This window comes from Falco cherrug, chromosome 7, assembly GCF_023634085.1.
Source record: "Falco cherrug isolate bFalChe1 chromosome 7, bFalChe1.pri, whole genome shotgun sequence".
In the NCBI taxonomy this organism is placed as follows: Eukaryota; Metazoa; Chordata; class Aves; order Falconiformes; family Falconidae; genus Falco; species Falco cherrug.
In genome coordinates, this window is record NC_073703.1 from 20,661,419 (window position 1) to 20,684,610 (window position 23,192).

The 23,192-nt window shown below is 39.0% G+C and overlaps 1 protein-coding gene across 11 annotated transcripts in view; it reads right to left on the reverse strand.

The window, feature by feature from the left end:
- Nucleotides 1-23,192, reverse strand: part of TRPM1 (transient receptor potential cation channel subfamily M member 1) — a 109,417-nt gene that overhangs the window by 38,192 nt on the left and 48,033 nt on the right. For 10 of the 11 annotated variants that reach the window (XM_055716182.1, XM_055716183.1, XM_055716186.1 and 7 more), the window contains 6 exons: nucleotides 9,810-9,889; nucleotides 8,811-9,006; nucleotides 7,443-7,656; nucleotides 5,556-5,680; nucleotides 4,686-4,857; nucleotides 2,111-2,285 (listed from right to left, as the gene is read on the reverse strand). In XM_055716182.1, the coding sequence (XP_055572157.1) occupies nucleotides 2,111-2,285; nucleotides 4,686-4,857; nucleotides 5,556-5,680; nucleotides 7,443-7,656; nucleotides 8,811-9,006; nucleotides 9,810-9,889 (962 nt within the window). Of the gene's footprint in view, nucleotides 1-2,110; nucleotides 2,286-4,685; nucleotides 4,858-5,555; nucleotides 5,681-7,261; nucleotides 7,373-7,442; nucleotides 7,657-8,810; nucleotides 9,007-9,809; nucleotides 9,890-23,192 lie in introns of those variants that run through there. The other variant, XM_055716185.1, reaches the window with a different exon arrangement.

Consider the following 23,192-nt stretch of genomic DNA (forward strand, 5'->3'; position numbering starts at 1 on the left):
GACATTTTTTCATCCATCAGCGCAATGACTTAATTATGAAAATAAATTAAAACACACAGCATCTTTGCATTCAGTACAGATAAGGAGTTCATGAAGAATTAACAGTAATCAGCAAATTCATACCCAGACTGGCTGTTATGCACCTCAGTACTTCAGCGTTGATTTAAAAACCGGCAGGGAACCTGAACTATCCTTTCTCCATGGAATATACTGCAGGTACCTCCTATTATGTGTTACAGATACACTTTTGGTAAGAAGTTCAGTCTTCAGGATTTCAGCAGTACACCTTACAGGACCCCTAACTTTGCCCCTAAATGTTGCAAGGCCCTTTGCATATAGATAAAAACCCAAAAATATTTCACACTACTGATGTCACCTTGGTTATCTTGGTTATCCTCTTAAACACAGGATTTAAATTGCTAGCATATCTGAAACCTCATAATACCCAAGTGAGAAACGAACAAACCAAAAGATGATTAAAAAAATTTGATTGAAAACATTCTAGAAAGGTCAGAAATGTTTGGTCTCTCAAAGTAATCTGCAACATAACCCTTCAATCTTCATTTCTTTATAAAACACATGTATTTCCAGATGATGGCAACCATTGTTATCAGCATGCACTCACAGTAGTGAGACAGCTGAGCCTGTGAAGTGCAGTGAAATTCAAAGTCCACTGTGAGAAAATTGTTCTTTTAGACAGTAGAGCTGACAAAAAATTCTCATTACAGACCTGCCTTACCAGATTAACACATTTATCTTATCATAATTACTGGAGAAGAAAATTGGACATTGTATCATACGCCCTGGGAGAGAAAGTCATGCAGTGAGCAGATCTCAGACAGACTGATCTCGATAAGCTCTTTCAATTACTTATGAGCTGATAGGAAGGATGAATGAGAAAGAAAAGGAAAATATAAAAAAAAAAGGGAAAGTTTGATCTGAACTAAGGAGGCTTGGTTGATAGAAAGGAAAAGATAGTTTCTGAATCATAAATACTGTTGATAGGATTAAGTACGTACTATACGTAAACATAAAAAAAAAATCCAGCATTAGAGTTGCTCTCCCAATTCAGCAAATAACATCTGCACTGCTGGACAATACTAGTTGTCTGCTTAATATTTAATCCCAGCTAAACTTCAGCTTCAGTCAAGGCAATAGGTTATTTCTTCAGTGCAAGATGAGTGTGTCGTACCCCAACCAAGACAATATACTAGGGTTTTGCCTGAACCTAGCTACTAAAGATAAAATCCTGATACTAACAATGACAATGGGGAATGTATGCAACTCGACTGGGAGAAACAATATTTTAAATTAAAAATGCAATACTCTGCTTCCACTTGGAGTATTTTTCAGGACAGGTATTGTATTCTGCAGGTCAGATGAGCTTTACATTGCTAGTATAAGCTTAGCCTAGTATCTTCTTTAAACTAACCATACCTTCTATCAACTAAAGGGGCAACCAACCATAAAAATAACAGACTCTAGAAAACATTGGATTAGGACTCACTTTTACAGATTTGTTTGGGCAATGGACAGGAGGGCTGTGGAGCAGAATGCTCCAGACAACATCCTCCACGCTGTTCATGACATCCGGCACCACTGCCCTGAAGAACCATCACAGGTGCAAAAAATAGCAATAGAATGGCAGGAAGCCAAATATTTTTTCAGCTTGTCTAGCACTCTTGGGGAATGAAGCCCATTCACAGAACACACTAGAATCAGGCAGTAAAAATTTTGCAGATACATGCACTAAGTAACCTCAGTCCTGGCCCAAGGCAAGAGTAATTATTGGGAACCACTTGTTCCTTGTTTCTAACATGCCCAACCCAGCACCAAGTGCAGCAAATTTTGATGGAGTGTGTATGACAGTATGCTGCATTGAGAGCGAGATTATTTCAGTTGATCATCAAATACATTGCAAGTGGTAACAACTTCTACTCATTAACACAAGGCTAAGATCAAAGAGGCAACAAAAGCTGACAGCAGAATGCCTCTGTTAGCATTTTGTCCCTGAGGTGTTTTTTATGAAGCTTTAATGAAAGCAAGGCATATAGTCCTACATTGTCCTCCCGAGCAAGACACAGCTTTGGCAAAGATCTCAGAATCTTACCCTCCTTCTTCTGAATACTTGTGTGCAAACGACAGAATATCTGATGCTCGTCCGCTGCCATCACATATCACAACAGGGAGAGGCGGTTCTTCTCGTAGACACTCTAAGACAATGGAGATAACATTGGGACCCCCTTCCACTATGAGCCCAACTACAGGAACGCCTTGTCCCAGCCCTGCAAAAAACAGAAGAACAGAAACAAAAAAAGACGTGTCACTGAAACTTAGTTTAAGAGGTTGAATATTATGAGTGGATGTGATTTCTGTGTTAGAGCATCACTTCATGGCCAACACCAGGAAAAATCTCCGTATGCCGTTTCATAGCCCTTAAAGGAAGAGTAAGATGCCTCCTGGCCCCTGTTTTTGCATCAGCTCCGTACTGATCACTTATTCACTTAGTGCTGGTGAGCTGTTTGTAACCTCTTTCAACAGACACCATGTACAGATGAAACAGCTAACGTGAATCTCCTATTACTCCACTAGCTTCACTGTTACTTGGATGGCTCCCAGCTAGTGTCTTTCATGTTTTAACTCTTCATTGGTCACCTACAAGAAGTCTTCAGTAAGGTGACATATACCTATGCTTTCTCCTAAGATAAAAAATATGAAGTTAGTGTCTTTATCATGAGGCTGAAATGGCTGGCCGATGCAAGAGACGACAGCTGAGCATCCCTTTGCTGTCCCTGCCTCACTGTGATCTCCAGGCATAGGATGACAAAGGGAAGCCCACAGGTCACATGGTCTCAGTATCCTTGGTCACAAGATACATGGGGAAATGAAGGACAAAACATTACCTGCAGGCTGACTAATCCCACTATTATAAGCATATGAATTCAGTTCTTAATCTCTAAAATGACCAGCACTTTATAAAGATGCACTTTTTTGTACGTCTGAGAACGCGTGAAAGAGTTCGTATTTTCACCCTTCATTCCTCTCTGAAGAAAAGGAACGCCATGCACAATAACAGCAGAAGCTTCCTGACATCCTCCTGTCAGTATACCCCAGCTCTGATAAGGAGTCACAGAGCATGGGCCAGCCTGTGTGTCCGTGAAATCCTTAGTGATTCCTGCTGAGATTTCCAGAAGAGGTGCCTGCGCTTGAAGTTTAAAAAGAAACAAAACAACTCCCTGTATGTTGTTACCAGTAGGTGTACTGCAGCCCTTCACAGAACTCTTCATTCCTATGTGTATTCCCAACTTTGTCCTCCTCATGACAAAAATCACCAAACACAACTGAAATCAGAACCAGTATCCCCAGCCCCAGTAGTATTAAACAAAATGATACAGAACACCTTGCCTCTGGGCCCTAACTTCCTGATCTTCCAAGCCAGCACACCCTTTTACAGTGTTACAGCTCTCCCAGCACTTCTGCAGAAGACAAAGATGACTAACCCATCGGTAACGTTAGTTATTTCCAGTGTCTGCGGGCAACAGTGCACAACGCTGTCTCCACACTCAAAGGCAAGGGGCATCATTTTGGTGAGCTCCGTGTCTTCAGCCTACTGTAGGCAAACAGCAGTACTTGGAAGACTTCCTAGGATGCTTAGATACCTTGCGGCCTTTCAGCTTCACCTGGCACACACTGTCATTTTTCCGCTTTACCCATAACAGGACTTAAACCCTATTGTTTGTAGAGTTCAATGCAATTGTCATGCTGAATGTTTGGGTTTTTCTTATTTATATGGGCCTACACAGGTTACAATGGATCTGTAAGAAGTCAGAAAGACAACAGGTAGCACTGATGTCTATTCTCCAGTAGCTCTTAATTGAAGTGTGGATTCAAAGACTATTAACTTTTTTTTGGACCATTTTTAATTAGGTTGCTGTTGCATTTTTGGTTTTTTGTGGGTTTTTTTTCTTTAGTTGCTGGAAAACCATAGCTATTAATTCTTTAAATTTCTTTATGCTTTAAAACCCCATTGTTTTCCTACAAAACTGTTAATGAAAAAACGTCTTTTAAAATATTTTTTTCAAAGTAATGACAAAAAGAATTCTAGAAAGCTGTTTTCAAAAGGTTGTAACTGCACAAACCTCTAAATATGAAAGCACTGATGTAAAATTATCTTGAAATGGCTTAATTAAAAATCAAAACCAAGCTGAGTTTATCTGGAAGATCAAAGAATTTTGAGGGTGACATTTCAAATGAAACAAATTCATATAAAAGAGAAAATAAAATGTTAGTACAAACATTTGGAATCAGAAACCAATGAACTGCACAGGATTCCTGTAAACAGGAACTGTAAAAAATCACCCCATTCTGTGTATCTACTGATGCTTATGAATTCTAGCTAGACATGCAGAAATTCTTTACGTTTCCCTTTCCTTAAATTCTTACTGCTTTGAAGCTTCTCCTCGCTATTATTTCTCCACTTTTCTTCCTCCCTTTATGCAATCCTCACTTTTCTGGGTTTTCCGTGCTGTTAGATCATTCACCACTTATCAGACAGCGTATGCTCTTAGCCACACAGTCCCGATCAAATTCCTGCTAGAAAGAAGCATTTAATTTCAATACCTTGATGTAATTCAGGTTTTCTCCTCTCCCCTTATTATGTGTACTGTTTGCCCCGCTGTACTTACGTGTGTTAATTTTCTGGAGGGAAATGTGTTTTTCCAGCTGACGTCGTAACTTTACTTCAGCTCCATATTTACCTAGCGTACCGTTGTCTGCCAGAATGAAGTGGGTATGGGAACTGTTGAGCACAGAGAGCTTACTGAGCGGGTTTGACATTGTTTGGTAAACCCGTGTTACCTGTGTGTCAAAAGGACAGATGCACCCAGATTAGAACTAAGAACTAAATATGAAAATCCCCCAACACCGCCCAACAGAAGCACATGCCTTATGAGAAAACCAATCAACCAGACACTTATAACCAAAAATATCGAAGAATTAGAAACGGAACATAATTTTACATTTGAAATTTTAACTCTCCACAGCGGTGTTTTCTTTGGAGGATGACAGTCACATCTGTGCACTCTCCTGCTTTGTCCCCTAAGCTCGTTAATGTACTCTCCTTGATCACACACTGTGTTCCATAATCTTCTTACTGCATTTGAAACTACATTCTCATTGGAGTTCCTAGTAATTAATATGCCACTGCAGAGTGCCCATCTACAATAAATGACAGTCTTGTTGTGCACATGAAGGCCCTTACATGATTTACAGAAGTCTCAGTGTGCCACACTGAAGTTAGGACCCAAAACTGTCACCAGAGAGATCTCAACTACTGACAGCAATGGAAACCTTGCTAGCGCCACATTTACTTTGAGGTCACGTATGACAACCTGACAATACATTAAACAACAGCTTTTCTTCAAGAAATTGCTCATTTTCAGCTCTTAGGCATGCTTTAGAAACAGTTAAAATATTAATACTCCAAAAAGATGAACAGTGGCTTTTGTTACACAGCTGACATTGCTAATTACACAGGAGTTTCTTTAAAGACTTACATCTTTTCCTATCAGATCTTCCTTGTTTTCTACAATGCCCCATGGTGCAATTCCTACGGCACATATTCGTCCTCTGGATTTGGAAGAATGATCTTTCAAGGCATCTCCCACATGACGAATGACACCTATAGGTACAACTGATTTAATTCATATTTGGCACTTTTAAGAGATGACTAAAACCAGAATTTTCTTCTTGCCTTTCATGGAGTTACCTGCTTTTCTGGATTGCTTTCACTACTGAACTGCTACCTCTATCATAGAACATGAAATGAAGACAACCCCATGCTTTTATTTTGTAATAGTTGCATGTGAATCCTACTGCTTTTTCACATCCTTCTTCTGAATTCAATGAAGTCTTTGCAAGACCCAGTTACTTAAATGGCCACAGTGTAAACTGTGCCATTGTCTGGAATTATATTATTGATTGTACACAATGCTAAACACATATGGAATGCTATCACAGGGGTCTGAGCAAGAAAAGCCCTCCAACCCTGTAGTTAGGAAAGAAATATTTTTTCTCGTTAAAATTATTCTGAAGAGCAATTATCACCTTCCCTTAAAGACATTAGATTTTTGTTGTAAAACAAGTCAAAGGAATTAATTCTTAACTTACATAGTTTTCTGGGAGATAACTTGATATAAAGATTTATTTCAGCTAAATAAAGATACTGTTATAGAAATATTACAATGAAAGTTTGAATCTGAATGTTTTTTGAAGGTCTCTCAGAATTTATATCAACATAAATGAAATTAATCAGAAATCAACTGGTCTCAAAATGTAACAATTTATAGGGATTCATCAGACAGCTATTTTTCAACATGTCATTCAAGTTTTGGACATTGTATCAGACACTTTTTTTTGACAGAATTCAGGAATAGTGCCAAAAACCTCCTGGTGGAGTTACGTGGAGCTGCCATACATACCATGTTTTAGATATGGTCAAAAAGGAAGGAAACAGAACTGTTCCAGGTGGCCAGGAAACCAAAGGAAAATACAAATAGGAGATTGCAATGTCTGAGTAGAGACATTTACAACTGACCTCAGGTTTGTGTTTCAAGATTGCTAATTTTAGAGTCATTCATTTAAGTATAAATACCTTACGTAATAATAAGACAGAGGGTGTACATGGGTGGTGGTGGGTGACACCACGGAGACAATGAGTCAGGGATGTGGCATTTAAGGTGGATTATCAATTGATCACCACCTTTCAGAGAGATCACACAGCCTAAAGCTAACTCAGTCCTTGGCTGTATGAACAGGGAAATGCCAAATGGAAGCAGAAAGAGTATTTAACTTCAGGGATTAAAAGCTTCATCAAACGCTGTCTCAAAAATTGCAGCACCCAAAATTCAAGCAGGCTGTTAAAAAACTAGAGAGTTAAAAGCAGAGGTGTGATAATGGCTGACGGACTGGAAAACATGCTTAGTGCAAGAGTTTTATGGAACTCAGCCTGTGCAGTTTGACAAAAGTGCTGTGTATGAAATATGCTCACAAAATATATTTTTAGTAACAGAAAGATCTTTGTGCAAAAAAAACAGTAAGAAGGTTAGGCTAGACAAATTTGGAGTGGGAGATTTATTAACTACAAGGGTAACCAACCACTGAAAAAAAATGTATTATAACTAGTGGTAGATTCCTTGCTACTGAAACCACAGATTAATTTTGTTTTCAGGGGAAACACTGAGTAATGCAAATTGATACTAACCCCGGAAAATCTTATGGTCTGGGATGGGTAGGAGATTAACACAAATGATTACAATGCTCCTTTTTTGGTCTAGTGGCTAATGACTCATTCATGTAGACTTAAATCTTCTGCCTGTGGGAAAGATTAGTGAATGAACAACATTGAATTCTTAAGTAAACTAAAAGTGCTGGTAATTGCTTACCTGTACTAACACCTCCGGTGAAAATCCAAGCTCCTGTAGTCACGGCAGCCTTTATCAGGCCTTTTCCAAATACTTGCTTTAATTTAGGTTGCATTTCAAAGTTCTGGAGGCCTCCATGGACAGAGATTAAGAGTTTGGGCAGTTCCAGTTGCCAGTCTTTCACCATGAGATGCAGCAGAGAATCTGGTTTAGTGTCATATGAGACACGGATATACTGCGAAGAGCAATGTGTAATATTAGCATTCCATTTGCTCTGAAAATTTTCTATTGATTGAGCAAAGAATGGTTATATTAAGCCTTCCATCTGAAGAAAGAATTTTAAAATTTTTAAACTACACATCATTAAATTTCTCTGCTGTTTATGATTAGAAAAAACAGGTTGAAACCTTTCACTTTGCTATTGAGAATTTACCACTGGCCTCATGAATTTTAAAAGGACTGCTTTCCTCTTCACCTGCAAAACTGACTGCAATCAAGTGATCCTAAACTCTTACTACAAATCTGCATCATTGGAAGCCACCTATTTAAAATGACTGGAAGGTGTTTTGTATTGCTCCTAAATCCTCTGGTTTGACTGCCAAAGAGAAGCAACAACCTTCCTAAGAAACAGGCGGCTTATGTTACATTTTATGCCGTTCACTGTTGATGTATGTATTTCTGCCTCTGAAGCAATACTTTGCATTCTTCTCGGTTTAATTCCATCGTGATCTCTTTTCAAACTACCACTCCATCAAAGAAAGCTATGAAATAAACTCATGTTTATTTCTGCTTTAAAAACAAATAATCATTAACAAAACCACCAAGATCACCCGTATATTTTGGAAAAGTTTTTGCAGTGCGGTTGTCTCAAGCGGCAGTCTCAGCAGAGAGATAAGAAAGCAAATGGGCAAAGAAACAAATGTAGGTTTGGATTTGTTCAGAAGAGGCAAAACAGAAATACATTCTTTTGCAGAAGCTTGCCTTGCTGTTACTGCTAAGAAAACTCAGCAGTCCATTTTCCAGCTCTGCCAGGCCTCTGTCTTTCAAGAAATTAATATTAATTTATATTTTTATTAGACTTCAAACCTTAGAAAAAAAAATCTGTATCAAGCTGTGTTATTTGGCCCACAAATCTAATACAGATAGAATCATGGGCATTAATACATGCAGCTGCTTCTTTCCCTGATATTTACTGTCAGTAACTTCAATGAAACTGTTTTAAGGTGCTTCCTAAGTAGGAATTATTTCCCCCACCCCGTATCTTGTCCACACCTTTCTGAGACAGCATAGAGACCTCCTTCGATTCAATGGATTATGCCCTGAGTGAGCTGGAACCCTGACATATCTAACGGATCAGATAAATACCTCAGAGCAGCCTACGCTCCTTACCATGGCCTTATTTGAATGTCCTCCTCCCTGGAATTCAAGGTTTCCGTAGGCATCAGTTGGGTATGTTTGGGTGTGCTTACTGACAGACCATTTCTCTGGCTGAGCTTCCACTTGCTTTGTTTCTTCTCCATTTTTATTAGCTGTTATACTTGGAGGAGGTGGAATATGTTGGTTAATGAGCTGGCCACAGCAGCACCTGTAAGTTAAAATTTGAAGTGACTTTAATTATAGTATCTTCAATATTGGATGGGGAGAAAAAAAAAAGAAAAAAAAAAAGATAAATCAGAAATTAGATTGTCAGCTGACCATGCCTTTCTCTACACAAATCATAGAAACATCTCTTCTAGGTCATATCTGTTGTACTTGCACACACATATGCCAGAATTACCAGCCCACAGATGTTTCTTAACAAGCAGAGATAAAAAAATTCACTTCTGTTGCACTGGAAAGCTATTCTAAGCTAAAGGACAGGAAAGCAGGAAGAAAGCAGAACAGGAGCAGTGGCCATCTGTTTCTTGCTCTGAGGTGACAGCTAGCATGTGACAAACTGTTACGTTACCCAAGCAAGCTGGACCACAATTTAGCTAGCCCATGCAGTAGCAATAACATAAATATTTGGACTAACAATTCCAGTCCCCCTGGATAGTGGTGTTAGTAGTAGTGTCACACCAGCTGTGAAGAATGGTACCACTTGCTTCACAGTGCACATTATTGCATCCTTGCTTTCACAATTCAGTCTGAGTTTATGATCTGGTTTGCAAAGCTAAGAACTCGAAACTCATTCCCCCTTCTGCTGTCCAGCCTTATCATCTCTGTATGACATGTCCCGTGGCTCTGTACAGATTTGAGTGCAAGCATGTCCTGCACTTTTGTTCCTGTCATCTCCCTTTAAGGGCATGAGTAAACTGCGTCTCAGTTCACACGTCTAAATCCAAATCAAGTCCAGCTTCTTCAGTATTAACCTTTTCTGTTGGCCAAAACAAAAATTTCAAATGTTACCTGCTAACGTCTTTGTTGTTGGCAATTACATAGATGCATTCTCTTTTAGAAAAGGTCTTCTCTATCCAAGCCTTTTGACCCTTAGAAGGGAGAAAAAATAAGAGGAAATGTACTGAAAAATTTCTGTGTGGCAGATATAGTAACATTTGCCTTCTATTTTCAGCTACTGTTTTTAAAAACAAACACTGAAATCATTAAATCACTTTTAAATACAAGATACATCTACTCATGAAGGAAGCAGGTGATGTGAATTTTCCATGACTTTGATGAAATTCAAACCTCCAATGTGTGTAAAAACCTTTATGCACAAAGATGCCGGTCTTGAAATTTTACTGTTTATCTGAAGGTCTACCGAAAAATGCAGTTGCTTCTTCCTGTTTTAGTGAACAGCAAATGGACTCAAAGCAGTACAGAAAAATAGCATAAATGGTGACATAAATAGATCAATAGTATTTACTCCAAATAATATTTCAGTATTGCTCTTTGTGTGTAGAAATTGCTTCCCAAAAACTTTCTGTGCTTGATTAACAATCAACAAAATAATTTCTTCCTGTTGGACATCAAGTTACAGTCATTCCTAAGGCATCTTACTCTTAACAAGATGTGTCTCGGGAGGAGGCATTCCTTAAACTGAAAAAAACTTTTGACAGAAAAAGTACAAACTCTTCTGGTATTGCTTATCTGTGAAACAGGAGCAGAAAACAACAAAATAAAATGTGTTGGCCTATTATACTGTGTCTGCAAACCAGAAACTAGACCAGGCTTACAGCCATTCTCAAAACAAGGATGTTTAGGCAAGCTAGAAGAAAATCTGAGATCTGCACAATGCAGGCAGGGAGTGCTGCGGGGATGCAGCCTGCAGTTTGGGCACGCTGAAGGGAGGGGGTGCAGAAACAGCTGCAGCCATCATTTCCCATGGCTTCTTACTTGGAGGCCTTCTGTCCCTACAAACATCACCAAGGCAAAGCATCATTGTGCTTGCAGTAACAAACCAATATTTAGTTAACTTCTTTAAATTAACTCAAAAGCAGCCTTTTAATTTTTAAGGAATGAAAAACATTAAAGAACACTCACGATTCGATGACACCGATAACTTTGTCTTGCTGATAAAAGCTGCTTCTCCTGTGTTTGAATTAAGGAACTGTGTCTTAACTCACTTTTCAAGTAGAAAGCAAATGTCATATGCTTTGCTTTAGTTTCCTTTGTGGAAGCGAAATGAAAGTTTCGCAGAGACAAAAGCTAAAAATGACACAAGACCGTTCAGGGTGCCTTCAAAAAAGAAAAGGGGGGGGGGGGGGAGCTTTGCTAGAGAAAGAACTAAAAACCTTGCTGATACCCTGAGTTAAGAAAGTCAGCTGCAGACAGATCTCTGTTGGGTGAATGCTCTGCTAGCCTGCCGGGAATAGCTTCCAGACCGAACTAGCCCGTAAGTGCCGCAGACCTACAGCGCGGTGCGTGGAGGCAGTGGCAGCTCATCTTCTTTGTGTGCGTGAGGCAAGAGCTGTCTCTGAAGTTCCTTTGTTTGTTGACTTGTTAGTTCCTGTCTTGCTTCTTCCTTTCCTCCATTATGTCTGAAATAATAGGAGCCTACTTGAAGTTCCTTCATTGCAAATAGTTGCAAGTAATTGCAAGCTCCTACTTCATGAAAAAGCTGTCCATAACCTGCCCCGGTATGTAAACGCTTGCCTCGGTTGCCTATTTCAGGTGCCTCTGAGCCGGAATGCCTTGCCGGTCAGTGGCCTGGGAGATCCTGCACTTCAGCTCTTCGCTCCAACGTACTTACTGATCTACCGGGGCAGAACCAGCTCCTTTCAATTTAAAACGAGTTGTTTGGGAGCTCTCAGCACCAGAGGGTGAGGAAGGGTTAAGAACTCAGACAAAACTTCACGTAGCTTACAGTGTTTCTTGCTGCCTGAATGACAAGGCATGTTTCAGGCTTTAGAGCTTGATTATGTAGCAAAATTGGAAGGAAGATAGTATTCAATTTAATATCTAAAGGCCATGTAAGTTGGTCAGCTTTCCTGTCTTGGCTCCTTACATTTCTTCTTCAAATGAACCTAAAAAGCCTTTGTTCCCCAAAACATTTACAGATTTCTTTTTATATGTTTTCTGGCAAGGCTTTTACAGGACAAATTTTAGCAATAGTATTACTGGAAACAGAGCTCAGAAAATGCTTTAGTTTTATAGCATCAGAGTGTAGTTATTGAAGTACAGTTCTAGAAAAGTACAGAAGAAAACAAGGCAGGGAGATCCAAGAGGCTCTGTGGTACATGGAGGTGAGAGGTTACATCAAACAAATGCTGTTTACCTGTTCAGAACCCGATTTTACTAATTTACAGGTATTCAGGCTATTCAAAATATTCAGAGTGCCAAAAAGTTTATTTGATTGGAATTACACTCATTTTCCTAGCTGTTTTTCTAATTAATCCCAAACCACAGTGTCCAAATTCACTGCTGTTTTACAACTATGTCCAGTGTTGTTATTTGTGCTTACACACCATACTAATTTATGAACTTTAATGTTGTAAAATTAGCTTAACAGGAACCTGTTACAGCAGTTAAGTAATTTATCTACTTTCTAAATTATATATTTACAATCTAAATTATGTTAATTAATTTAGGGTTTATTACTATTTTATATATTTTAAACATATTGACTTTTTTCCCCAAATAAAATTTCAGGCTTCTGTGTGGTCTCTGATAACTTCTTGACTGAGTGACACAAATGCCCAAATCAATCCCGCAGTGCAGGAAATACTCTTCAAAATATAAATGGTAACTGATGCTGCACGTTTAACCATTTTGTAGAGAATACTGGAAAATTCAAGCTAGAAATACCAAAACAACTTGGATTTTTACACCATGTCACTGAGTACTGCTTTACTTTATTCCCCATAGGTGACCAAGGAACAGAATTTCTGCTGTTTTGTGTGCTTCGTGTGAGAACAGTTAATTAGCCATTGGATTACATCACAGACTTAATATTTGTGTTTGGAAGCTTTTGCATTTGGTATCTAAAATGAGCTCTACAATACAGCCGAGCTCTCAGTTGTGCAGTCATTCTTAAAAACCCTCTCACAGGAGGCTGGTTACCTATTTCTAAGTTGAAAAAAACCTTCCATACACCTAAAAACCCTGTTAGAAATCAGTCACTGTAGGCACTACAGCTGGACAACACATATGCTCTGCTGGCTTATTTTTTCTGTGCTAATGAGAGGAAGGCAAAAGCACACTAGAGATTGGGGAAATAAAACCTCAGCACATTTGGTCACCCTTTGAAGTTTCACTGCTTTTGTCTATTTAATCTGCTTAATCAAAGCTTCATTACAATCCAGTGCAAACACTTGAGCAGAAACATTCACTGTCAGAAAATGGGCACTTTCCCTGCTTATTTGATACAGATTCAGTACATTTCTCTCTCTGGGTTGAACTTTATTTGGTTTCTTGAGGGAAAATGTAAGTACGCATACTGTCTCTTGTGAGTTTGGGATGGGGGGAGCGCGCTGTTTTTAACAGCCTTGGAATGGATGAGTTAAATGTTAAAGGACTATGACAGATCGCCTACAGTTTTCAGACCAACAGTTAGTGGGAATATTAAGCTAACAGACAAAGAGTTTCTGCCAGCAACATTACAGAACTAAAGAACACTACACATTTTCCACTCATCTCTAAGAAACACCAAAAAACGCAAGATCCCAACTTGTTGAGTCGTGAAGTTCAAACCTGCTTATTACTGCAAATCTTGAACGTACTAATGAGAACCTAATTTTGAAAAAAACACATTTCAGGTGTTCAGTGGCATATCTGTTCTCCTTTATGAAAACTGACAACAGGTCTCCTTAATGACAATAAACCAAAACAAAATAAAACCACTGCTAATACTTGGTCTTCAGCCTAGAAATCAGTATGTTGCTGAGAAACAGCATTAATTAATACTGGATTGATAATTTCACTTTATGCATTTGCTAGTTCTCTTTAGCATTAGAAGAAGGTATCTACCTGCAGAAAGGAATGGAATCAGTGATGTTGGTTTGTAAACCAGGAGTTAACAAAATCAAGACCCTAGAGAAATAGTCAACCTTCTAATACAGTCATCAATAAACACAAGAACTAGTTCTACAAAGATCAGTTGTTCTTTGACTATCACAAATAAACCACACTGTGCTCAGAAACGTCTATCTAGGGCTGCAGACATGCAGCAACTGAAGAGAAAATTTTCTCTCACCACCACACACAGACTATTCTAGTTTGATGCTAAATTAACACTAAATTGTATGTATTTCACTTCCTATACAATGAACGTTTCAATGAACAAGTACTGGGCCTGAATTTCAGGCTGTACCGAAGCAAAGCCCGCAGCTCTGTTTCACTGCAGCTTTGTGCAAGAGCAGCAGGTGGGCTCCAGACCAACACACCTCTGGTGAAAATCCAGGGTGGGAACAAACACAGGAAAGCAAAGCCACTGGAAACATCACACTACAAACACTTACATGCCGTTGTGCCACCAGAAGCTGTGAATTTCAGTTGTGATATACCTCTGTGGGATAGCAGCAGTATTTAGTGTCTGTGAATAATCATAATGATAAAACTGCCACTAACATAAGTAAAAGAATTTGGGGGCTGAAAGGTGGGCAGGGATGAGAGTTGTAGTGTCGTTTGGAGCACATCCAAAGCCCAAACTCAACCAGACCCAAAGCCAATGTAGTCAGTCCTCTCAACTGCCACGATCCCCAAAGAGAGATGCCCCATGAAACAGGAACATACGTCTTCGCTGGATGGCTTGGCATGCTTGACTTGGTCACAGGATGGGATGTGGCTTTGGTCTTATTTTGCAGCTAGAGAGCATCCACTGCAGGAGAGCTCTTTGGCACCTGGAGCCCTGCTGAAGAGCACATGCTCCCCAGCTGCTGCACACCCGTGAGGCTTTGCCTGTCGCAGGCACAGCTGGTCGGCAGACAGCAGGCATGGAGCAGGCGTGCAGGGGGCATGGAGCCCTGCCCAGCCCTCGGACACCGCAGCCAGGGCCTGGCACACAGATGCAATGACGGAGGAAGCGGGGGAACAAATGAATGCATGTCATGCATAATACAGGGTTTGACAAAGCTGTTCAGGCTAAATCAAGCACAGAATAATACAAAAATGGAGTTGACTGGCCAGCAGAGCTCACATCTGTGGAAGCATACAAATTACCACATCTTGTTAAGATGTGGATTGATTATTGTAACTTATGGAAACGTTCAGCTCTAATCTAATCTAATCTAATTCACACCATTTTACCAAACTGTTCACACCATTTTACCAACATTTCTTGGTAATCCTCCTTTAGCTTCCAATATGCTGCAAAAGGTAGTATCACCAGGGAAGTAAAATCTAAATCGTGTTGCCCAATTATTTAATTAGAATGCTCTACACAATTAAACTGGGATATTTATGCCGGATTTGAGCAGAGAGATGTTTGCTTTGGTGAGATGGTGAGAGAAAGAAGTAATTTGGAGGTGGGACAAAGTTCATACCACAAGCATGTGCATGGTGTGTGCACAAGTCCATTCACCATGTAAACAAGCCCACAGACTTTTGTAAATGCTATGTAAGTCACCACATTCAGCTGCTGTTACTCGAGAGAAAACAGGTAAGAAATCTGCCAGTAAGAAATTAGGAGAAAGAAAGAAAATAAATCATTACATCAGCAGAATCCCTGTTATCTGGAACTTAAAAACTGAGGCTAGGAAGATTTCTATCTTGCACTGCCTTTAAATGCAACATCCCAATTATACTATCCATCATTCTTCTTCACTTTGAAGGAACAGTTTTCCCAAGTGCCCAACTAATCAACCTTTCAGGTGATTAGTTCTACCTAGAACAACTGTCCTCCCAATAACAGTGTTCTTGCTTGGAGAAAAATACTCCAAACTATGTGATGAATGTTAATACTCAATTTTGTAGATACTCAAGAACTGGCAAGATTTTACTCAGAATTGTTCATTGCTAAGAAACACAGGGCAGAAAACCATAATGCTATTTTAAATTTGTGTTATGCTACAAGGGGCCAGAGCCACAATGTCCCCAACTACAGAACACTGACAGCCTGTGAATCTAAACTGAACTTCCAAAATCCTAGTTTGCATGACATATAAAAATTAGTTATTTCTACAATTTATTATAGTTTTAGCAACAATTAGAATATGAAGTACCATACAATATCCACTAGAAAGAGGATCGCTTATATTGTTTGCTACTAAGTACAGCATCAAGAAGTAATTTAGGAGAGCTGTAAAATTCTTTCAAATAACAGACGATTTTCTCAAGACAACTCTTATTCTCATCCGACTCAGTTTTTCATATGGTTCAGTTCAAACCCATACTCTTCTAGCAACCTTGCCACGGAACCACTTGCTCTGTAGTTCAGACTAACACCCAGCAGGCAGCATGGCAGTGTCAGTAAGCAACGTTATTTCAACTTGAGGCCAGATATCATACCCACTGATGATGTGGAAACCAGTAAGTAGTACTACGCTGCACAGAGGGCTCTAAGGAGCTTTCATGCCTTCCTTATGCTTTGTGTTCCTGGCCTGCTGGTAAGGCACACAGCAAACAGCCGCTGAAACAGAAGTAATTTTCTCTTCACATTCATTAACTTAGGGAGACAGTCTACAAAAGGAAGTATCAAGCTCTCTTTTCAAAATTAACACAATTCCGCTGCATCTCAGAGGTATGCAGCTCTTCCCCAGCAGCTCAGAGATGTGAAAAACAGCCTCAACACCAGAGCAGACCTGGCTTGCTCCGATGTGGCTGGATAAACCCAGTTCCAGCACAGAGCCATGGAGTAAAGCATGTTGGATGAGCTCAGACACCCTACTGAGAGGCAGGCACAGCTGCTTGGGTACAGTTCAGCATTAAATTAACTATACAGCTAATGCAACTGAAATAGAGCAACTAAAGAACCATTTGGAGCACACCGCAGGACAGCTTGGCTTAGTGCTTGCCTGTGGAGAACATACCTTGTCTAGTTTTGCAAGGGAGAGATTTTTTCTTGCATGGAATGTAGAAAGAAACTAACCAGGTTACACATCCCACATACCACTCTTTAAGGCAGCAAAAGCCATTCCTGCAACAGCTTAGCCCCATCCCTTACTGTACCAAATTTCAGGGAAGCTATTTTCTAAGAAATGTTAACAATAATGTATAATCTCCATTTGTTACCTAGTCCAGGTCTGTTATTAAGTTGCCAAATCCTCCTCCTGCCTTTAGTCCTTCTGTTCTTGATGTTAGGGAGATGAGGAACACAAATATAACTCTGTACTTAGCCTCCTTTCTAGACCTGCTTTGAATTTCTTTCCCAAAACAAACCTTCTGCCTGCAGACACTCCACATAGCCAGTTTTACTCCAAGATCTTAAAGAGTGACGGAGTTACAACAAAACACAAACCAAGATGTGGGGATGGGAAGTGTTGAATAACTTTATCTACACGGAGCAGAGTCATCCTTGCCTACAAGTAACCGTGCTCAAGAGGCCAAATACAGCAAGTGGATGAGCAGGGAGAGACAGCAAACAGCCTCTAAGATAGTAGAGCCAAAGTAGCCTGGTAATTACTAGCTTCTTCTATAAGATAATTTGTTAATAATTCTTATTTGAAGATGCAAGGTGACCCTGGTATCTAGCTGTGACATGGCTCAAGAAGGATTTTTGTACTGTAACAATTAACCTGACCTGTCTAACATAAAGACTCTTCACTAGATACGGTTTTAAAAGAAGTCAGAACCCTTCCAGATTATATCCAAGTGGGATATTGCTCTTAAACTGCTTATAACTATGAGCTTTCCATACAGGCTTCTGACCTGAAATGGAAAAATGCTGTTATCATGAAAACCCACGTAATTCAACAACATCAACAGCAGATCTTCCTTTGTGAAATTCATCAATACTTACGAAATCATAACCAACATAACAAGGTACTTCCCTCACAACAAAACTAAGCCCATGAATAGTTCTAACTAAAACTACCCACATGTTTAATTCTCCTGGTTATCTGTGGTTTAGCACACTGTGACTACAGATGTTAATGATGCATGCAAACAAAGACTAACCTGCCCTTAGCGATACAGATGCAAAAAACATTGAATTGGACTAGAATATTGCCCCTATCTGAGAGAGATTTGGGCCATTGAAGTCCATGTTACTAAGAATAATACCTATTAAGAGTAGAAATGATCAAAAATATGCTGTTTGGAAAAGAGGTTAAAAATATAAGCACTTCTTTGATGTAAGGGTTACAAATTACTAGTTCTGAGGTAACTTCTATAAAACCTCCAGTAAGCCAGTAAACATGCTGATTTTCCATACATGATGTAGTAGTATGTTTTGAGACCTTGCAATATTTATTCTTTAAGAAATAGGGCAAACCATGAATGAAAATCATTTTAAGAGAGTGACTACATGTTGCATGAGATACTAGTTATCTATGAGAGTTTGCTCTAAAGGTACAGTTCTAATTAGTACTATTTGAAGTGCAGAGCCCACTGAAAAGGTAGGGTTGGAGAATTTATTATACTGACGTTTTCAATATGTGAGAGCCACTATTTAAGGCATACTGCTAGGCATGTTAATAAAACACACTTTAAAATCACTACAAAATAAAATTTCTATATTCACAATATAATACGATATCTGCATATCTCAAAAGCCTCTAAAATCTGGAGATGCTGAACAAATATATATTTTGTGAAAAGATAACATAACTATTTACTTTTCTCTCCTGCTTCCTGTAGATACACACTCTTTTTATATATATACTGGAATATATATGTAATACAACAGTTAGCCAATTTGTCCCTTAAGAAATTCACATTAGTTAGCAGTACATACAGTTTTCCTGAAAGCAAGATTCTCCAGGCAGAATTCTGTTAAGTAGTTTGAGCTGTTGAAAATCTGCAACTTTCTGCGGCTCATTTTACACTCAGTAAAGCAATTCTTTTCCAGGCCTTAGCTAATACCTAACCTTTAACAGAATATGCCACAATCAGCTGAATTTTATACCCTGCTGCTTTCTGTCATTTTCAAACAAGAAAGAATTTCCAGCTAATTTAACTCTTGGGCTGCAGGGTTTGCACAAAATTAGTCCTTATAATCTTTTAGAAATAATTATTAAAGCGTTGCAACTCAAGGGTTAAATTATTTCCTGGAGACACTAAATATGTGTATTTAAAATACTGTGTTACATATACCTGAGAGTTGCCAACATATATTGGGAACTTTCTGAAAACTTCAGTACTTCAGGACTGAAATAATTACAAAGGGCAGGTGCGATACGAGATTTCAAACCACTTTATAGATAACAACAGTTTTCGGAAAATTTGGTGTATCTTCTTTTCAGTCCTTATGCTACCTAAACCCTTTAGGTTCTGGCCTAAAACCAGCACAGAACCAGGAAACAGTATCTCCAGTGATGTTTCTGGACTCTTTTTTTTCATGGTGTGCAAGACATTGTTCTTCTCTAAAGAGAAAGAACACGTCTAGCTTCAACAGGTCGTAATACAATCCATGGAACACAACACAGGAAATACTCTGCCTGTACTGTTACACAGCATCAGTTACAGTTGTCAGATAATATGTGTAACTTGTTAATGTATCTGGCTTTAAAATGTTAGCTGCAGACTACCATTTGAATTGGATTGATGGTGGGGAAAAATCATGATAAAGGTTCCAGTTCACTGGACTTAACCCGTTATCAAAAATGGAAAAAAAAATAATTTAAAACCGAAATTAGGGGTCTTAAAGAAGACTCAAACTGGCCAGAAGCTGTGTTCACAGCTGCCTCTGCCTCAATAGAAGAACACAAGGCTATGCCCTCTTGGAGCTACTGTTACCCTGAGATGTCCTTCCTCAGAAGCAGCAGGAATGACAGAAGAGCGGGTGAGAGCATCATTCTGTGGAGCTGTGATTTGAAGAGTTACAGGGTAAAAAGGGCCAACACTGAGCCTCCTTGGCTTCTCTCACATTTGAAAGATTGGTATGTGAATATTCAGGGATCACACACAGTTTGGATCTTGGTGAGGGAGTTTTCATAGAGGCTTCTCATTTCAGAGGCCAATATGCTTTTTTGGCAGAAATGTGTTACTTCAAATGACAACAGCAGCATTGTTGATATCAATGTGATGAAGCTGCTGATGTTTGTTATAAGTCTTTTGCTTGGAACCCCCCTTTACTGGCAACCCTCACTGGGGTAAGGAAAATTGCTATAAATTATGTCCTTTTCTGTCCTAAGACTTCCATACACTTAACCCACCACTGGACCTTGATAAACTCAATTGGAAACAAGCACACACAGAAAGAGGCTTACTTATCAGATGGTTTGTTGCCAAAAGTGAACTCCAGAAAGTATTAATGGCTAATTTTGAAAACTGAAAACAACCCCAACAAAGCGAAGTCTTAACTTACAAAACAAAAGAAAAAAATCACCCAGAACTCCATCCCCATTTGCTGCAGAGGTAGCTCAACGATAGCATTCAAAATACTAAAATACGTGAAGATATGTTTTCACCTGATCTCTCTTTGCCAGCATTTCTACATCTTATTACACTCATACCAAAGAAACTTTATAATTTTGAAATGTTTTGAGACACCTTTTTTGGACTTGAAAACTCATTTTGTCTTCTTGCAATTAGTACTTGAGGTTTCATGTCTTCCAAAATAAATTGGAAATCTAGGAAGTAGTCTAATCAGAGTACTGTAATTTCAGCTGAATTTTCTTTTTCCAATTAATTGTAGGCCACCATACAGCTCTCCAGCAAAAATTTCAATTATGCATATCAATGCTAAAAAAAGTACCAAAGATTATCAGGAATGAAACAAAAAAAAATTTAAAATCATGTCCTACCTGTTTGTCACTGGAAGCGCTTCAGAATTTGGAAAGACGAATTACATCTAGAATAAATAAATTGCATTTAACTCTGAGCTTCTGTCCCATCTTTCTGTTTACTGTTCAGACTTCTCATTCATCCTACTGTTAGGACTTCCAGTCTCTCTGAAGTTCATGAGAATTCCCAAGGAGATGGGTTTCCACCACTTTAAGAAGAGAATCTCATATGATAAGCATGTGAGCAGCTTCTTTGTTCAAACCAATCTCATGACTCCCTTTGAAGGTAATCCTTTAGAAGTCTCATGACCCATCTCCCTGCCCAGAGGGTATTTTCATCTCATGGTGGAACAAGGCACAACAAATCTACTTTGATAGTGCCCAAATCTCCAATTTGTTAAACCTCCTTTCCTCTCTTCAAACAGTGGATGTACTTGCTGTAAAAATGCCAGCACTGCAGAAAGGCTAAAGCAGGAGCTGAAACTTTTAATTTGAAGTATCCCCTCCCTTCTGCTAAAATATCAACGTTATTTGCATAATTGAGACAATTGGACATAACAGTCTTTTCAGGGGTCCTCATTAGATGTACAGCTCTACATTCTTTGAGAAGAAGAAAAAAGCAGGTCATACAGCATTAATTATATTTAATCCTTTTTTGAACAGTCTGAAGTTGGGCAAAATGTTGTACTAAACCAGCTGAAGTCATAAATAAGCCATTCATTTTGTAATTTTACATATCACATGCATTTTCATACCCTGTTGTTTTTGTCAATTTAATTAATTCCTTTGCTCTGAAGAGCTTCTTTTGCATCTTGTCATACTTTAAAACTATCAACAGCAAAGGACACAGTGCGTTGCATGTAGTTCTTTTTTCAGCTCTAACTTTCAAATACTTACCTTGTCTTGCATTGCTGGGTGCCTCATAAGGCAACAGATAAGGATGACATCTAAGGATCACACTATTCAGAGCTAAAGGCAGTCTAACTCCCCGCTTCTGCTGCATTGCACTCTGCAGACAAGTAGTCTGCTAGACTCTAATCTTGTTCCACTGTTCCTGTATCCGATCTCCAGTGTACTGCACACATACCCATTTGTGATGGGGAAAGAAATATTTTACAGACATCATTTCAACTTCTGTCCTGCCCTAAATGCCAAAGCATGCAGCTAAACCAGCTTTGTTTTAGAACCAGACCCTGCTCTTCCTAATGAGACAAAGTTCCTGCTGACTTCATGAGAAACAGCGATGGGGTATGGAAGAATTAGACATGACCCTGGAAAACTACAATGCCAAACAAATTCTGGGCTTCATTTCTCTTGGAGGAAATGGTAAATTCTGAAGAAAGCAAGACACTAGTAAGAGAGTGCAAAGTCAAAGAAAGTAACCAACTAAGTCCATTGTGAGGTCAGAGCACTCTATTAATAAAGGAAATACAGAGCATTTCTTTGTCTGGGGATTTTTTCATTTGAAGCTTTCATCCAAAGTTCACTAAATTTAATGAGAGACTATCAATGTATTCAACAGACACTGAAAAAGGGTGTATCACAGGTGTACTCCACAGTTGCACAAATTTGTTTATCTGTGCTTTCAAAACCATACTGCTCGTTCTGACCTCTGAATCACATCAAGCTTAAGTTCCAGTTCTTGCAGAAGCTGTCTGATACCCTTTTCAAGTAAAGGCAGTGCCTCAAAGCCACTACCCACCATTCTAGAACGCTGAGCACAGAAATGGGGGACATATAAGAAAGTCAATATATGTTTTTTTTTTCCAGTGAAAACCAGATTTTAGACACAGTGGCCTTTATGGATGCATCTTCTATCTGGAACAGGTGTGCTCTGTGAACTAGAAAATGTTGACCTACTGGACAAACTGCAAGAAATATTGTCAAAGATATGTAAGCCAGAAAATCTATACAAAAAAGTGATTTGGACACTTAACTTCCTTCTGAAAAATGCAACTTGGACATGCAGTGGTATGTTTATCTGGCTAGGTTCTCTATAGCAACCTAAGTTAAAAAGGAATTAATTCTTTTTTGCTCATGAGTTCTGCTTGGCCAGTCATTATGCCAGAATGCAGGTTGCATCGACAGTACCTGCACTGCGAAGACAGGACACACTTTAGGAATCAATATTGGAAACATCACACCTGTGCCTTTTGTTCTTCCATTTGTTAGCTCAGACTTCAATGATAGAAATACACACCTGAGAAAGGATGTATTTTTTAAAATCAAATGCAAGTTTTGCTAACTCTTCCCTTAACAGAAATTTGATAGGCATACAAGCCTGCCAGCACAGCCCTTCTACAACACTGTAAGTGCCCTGGCACATCAGTTTAAGTAATGAGACTGATGAAAGATAACCAAGCCATGTGCATCTACCCAAAACGAAAAAAACTGTAGCTATAAAAGTGTGCAGTTTAAGGCGACTGAGATCAAAGCCCCCCCTACAAGCAACAAGAACATTTCCCTCACTTGCAATTGCAAATAAAGAACAAGTTTTGAAAATTCTGAAACCCACAAATACCAAACTGGA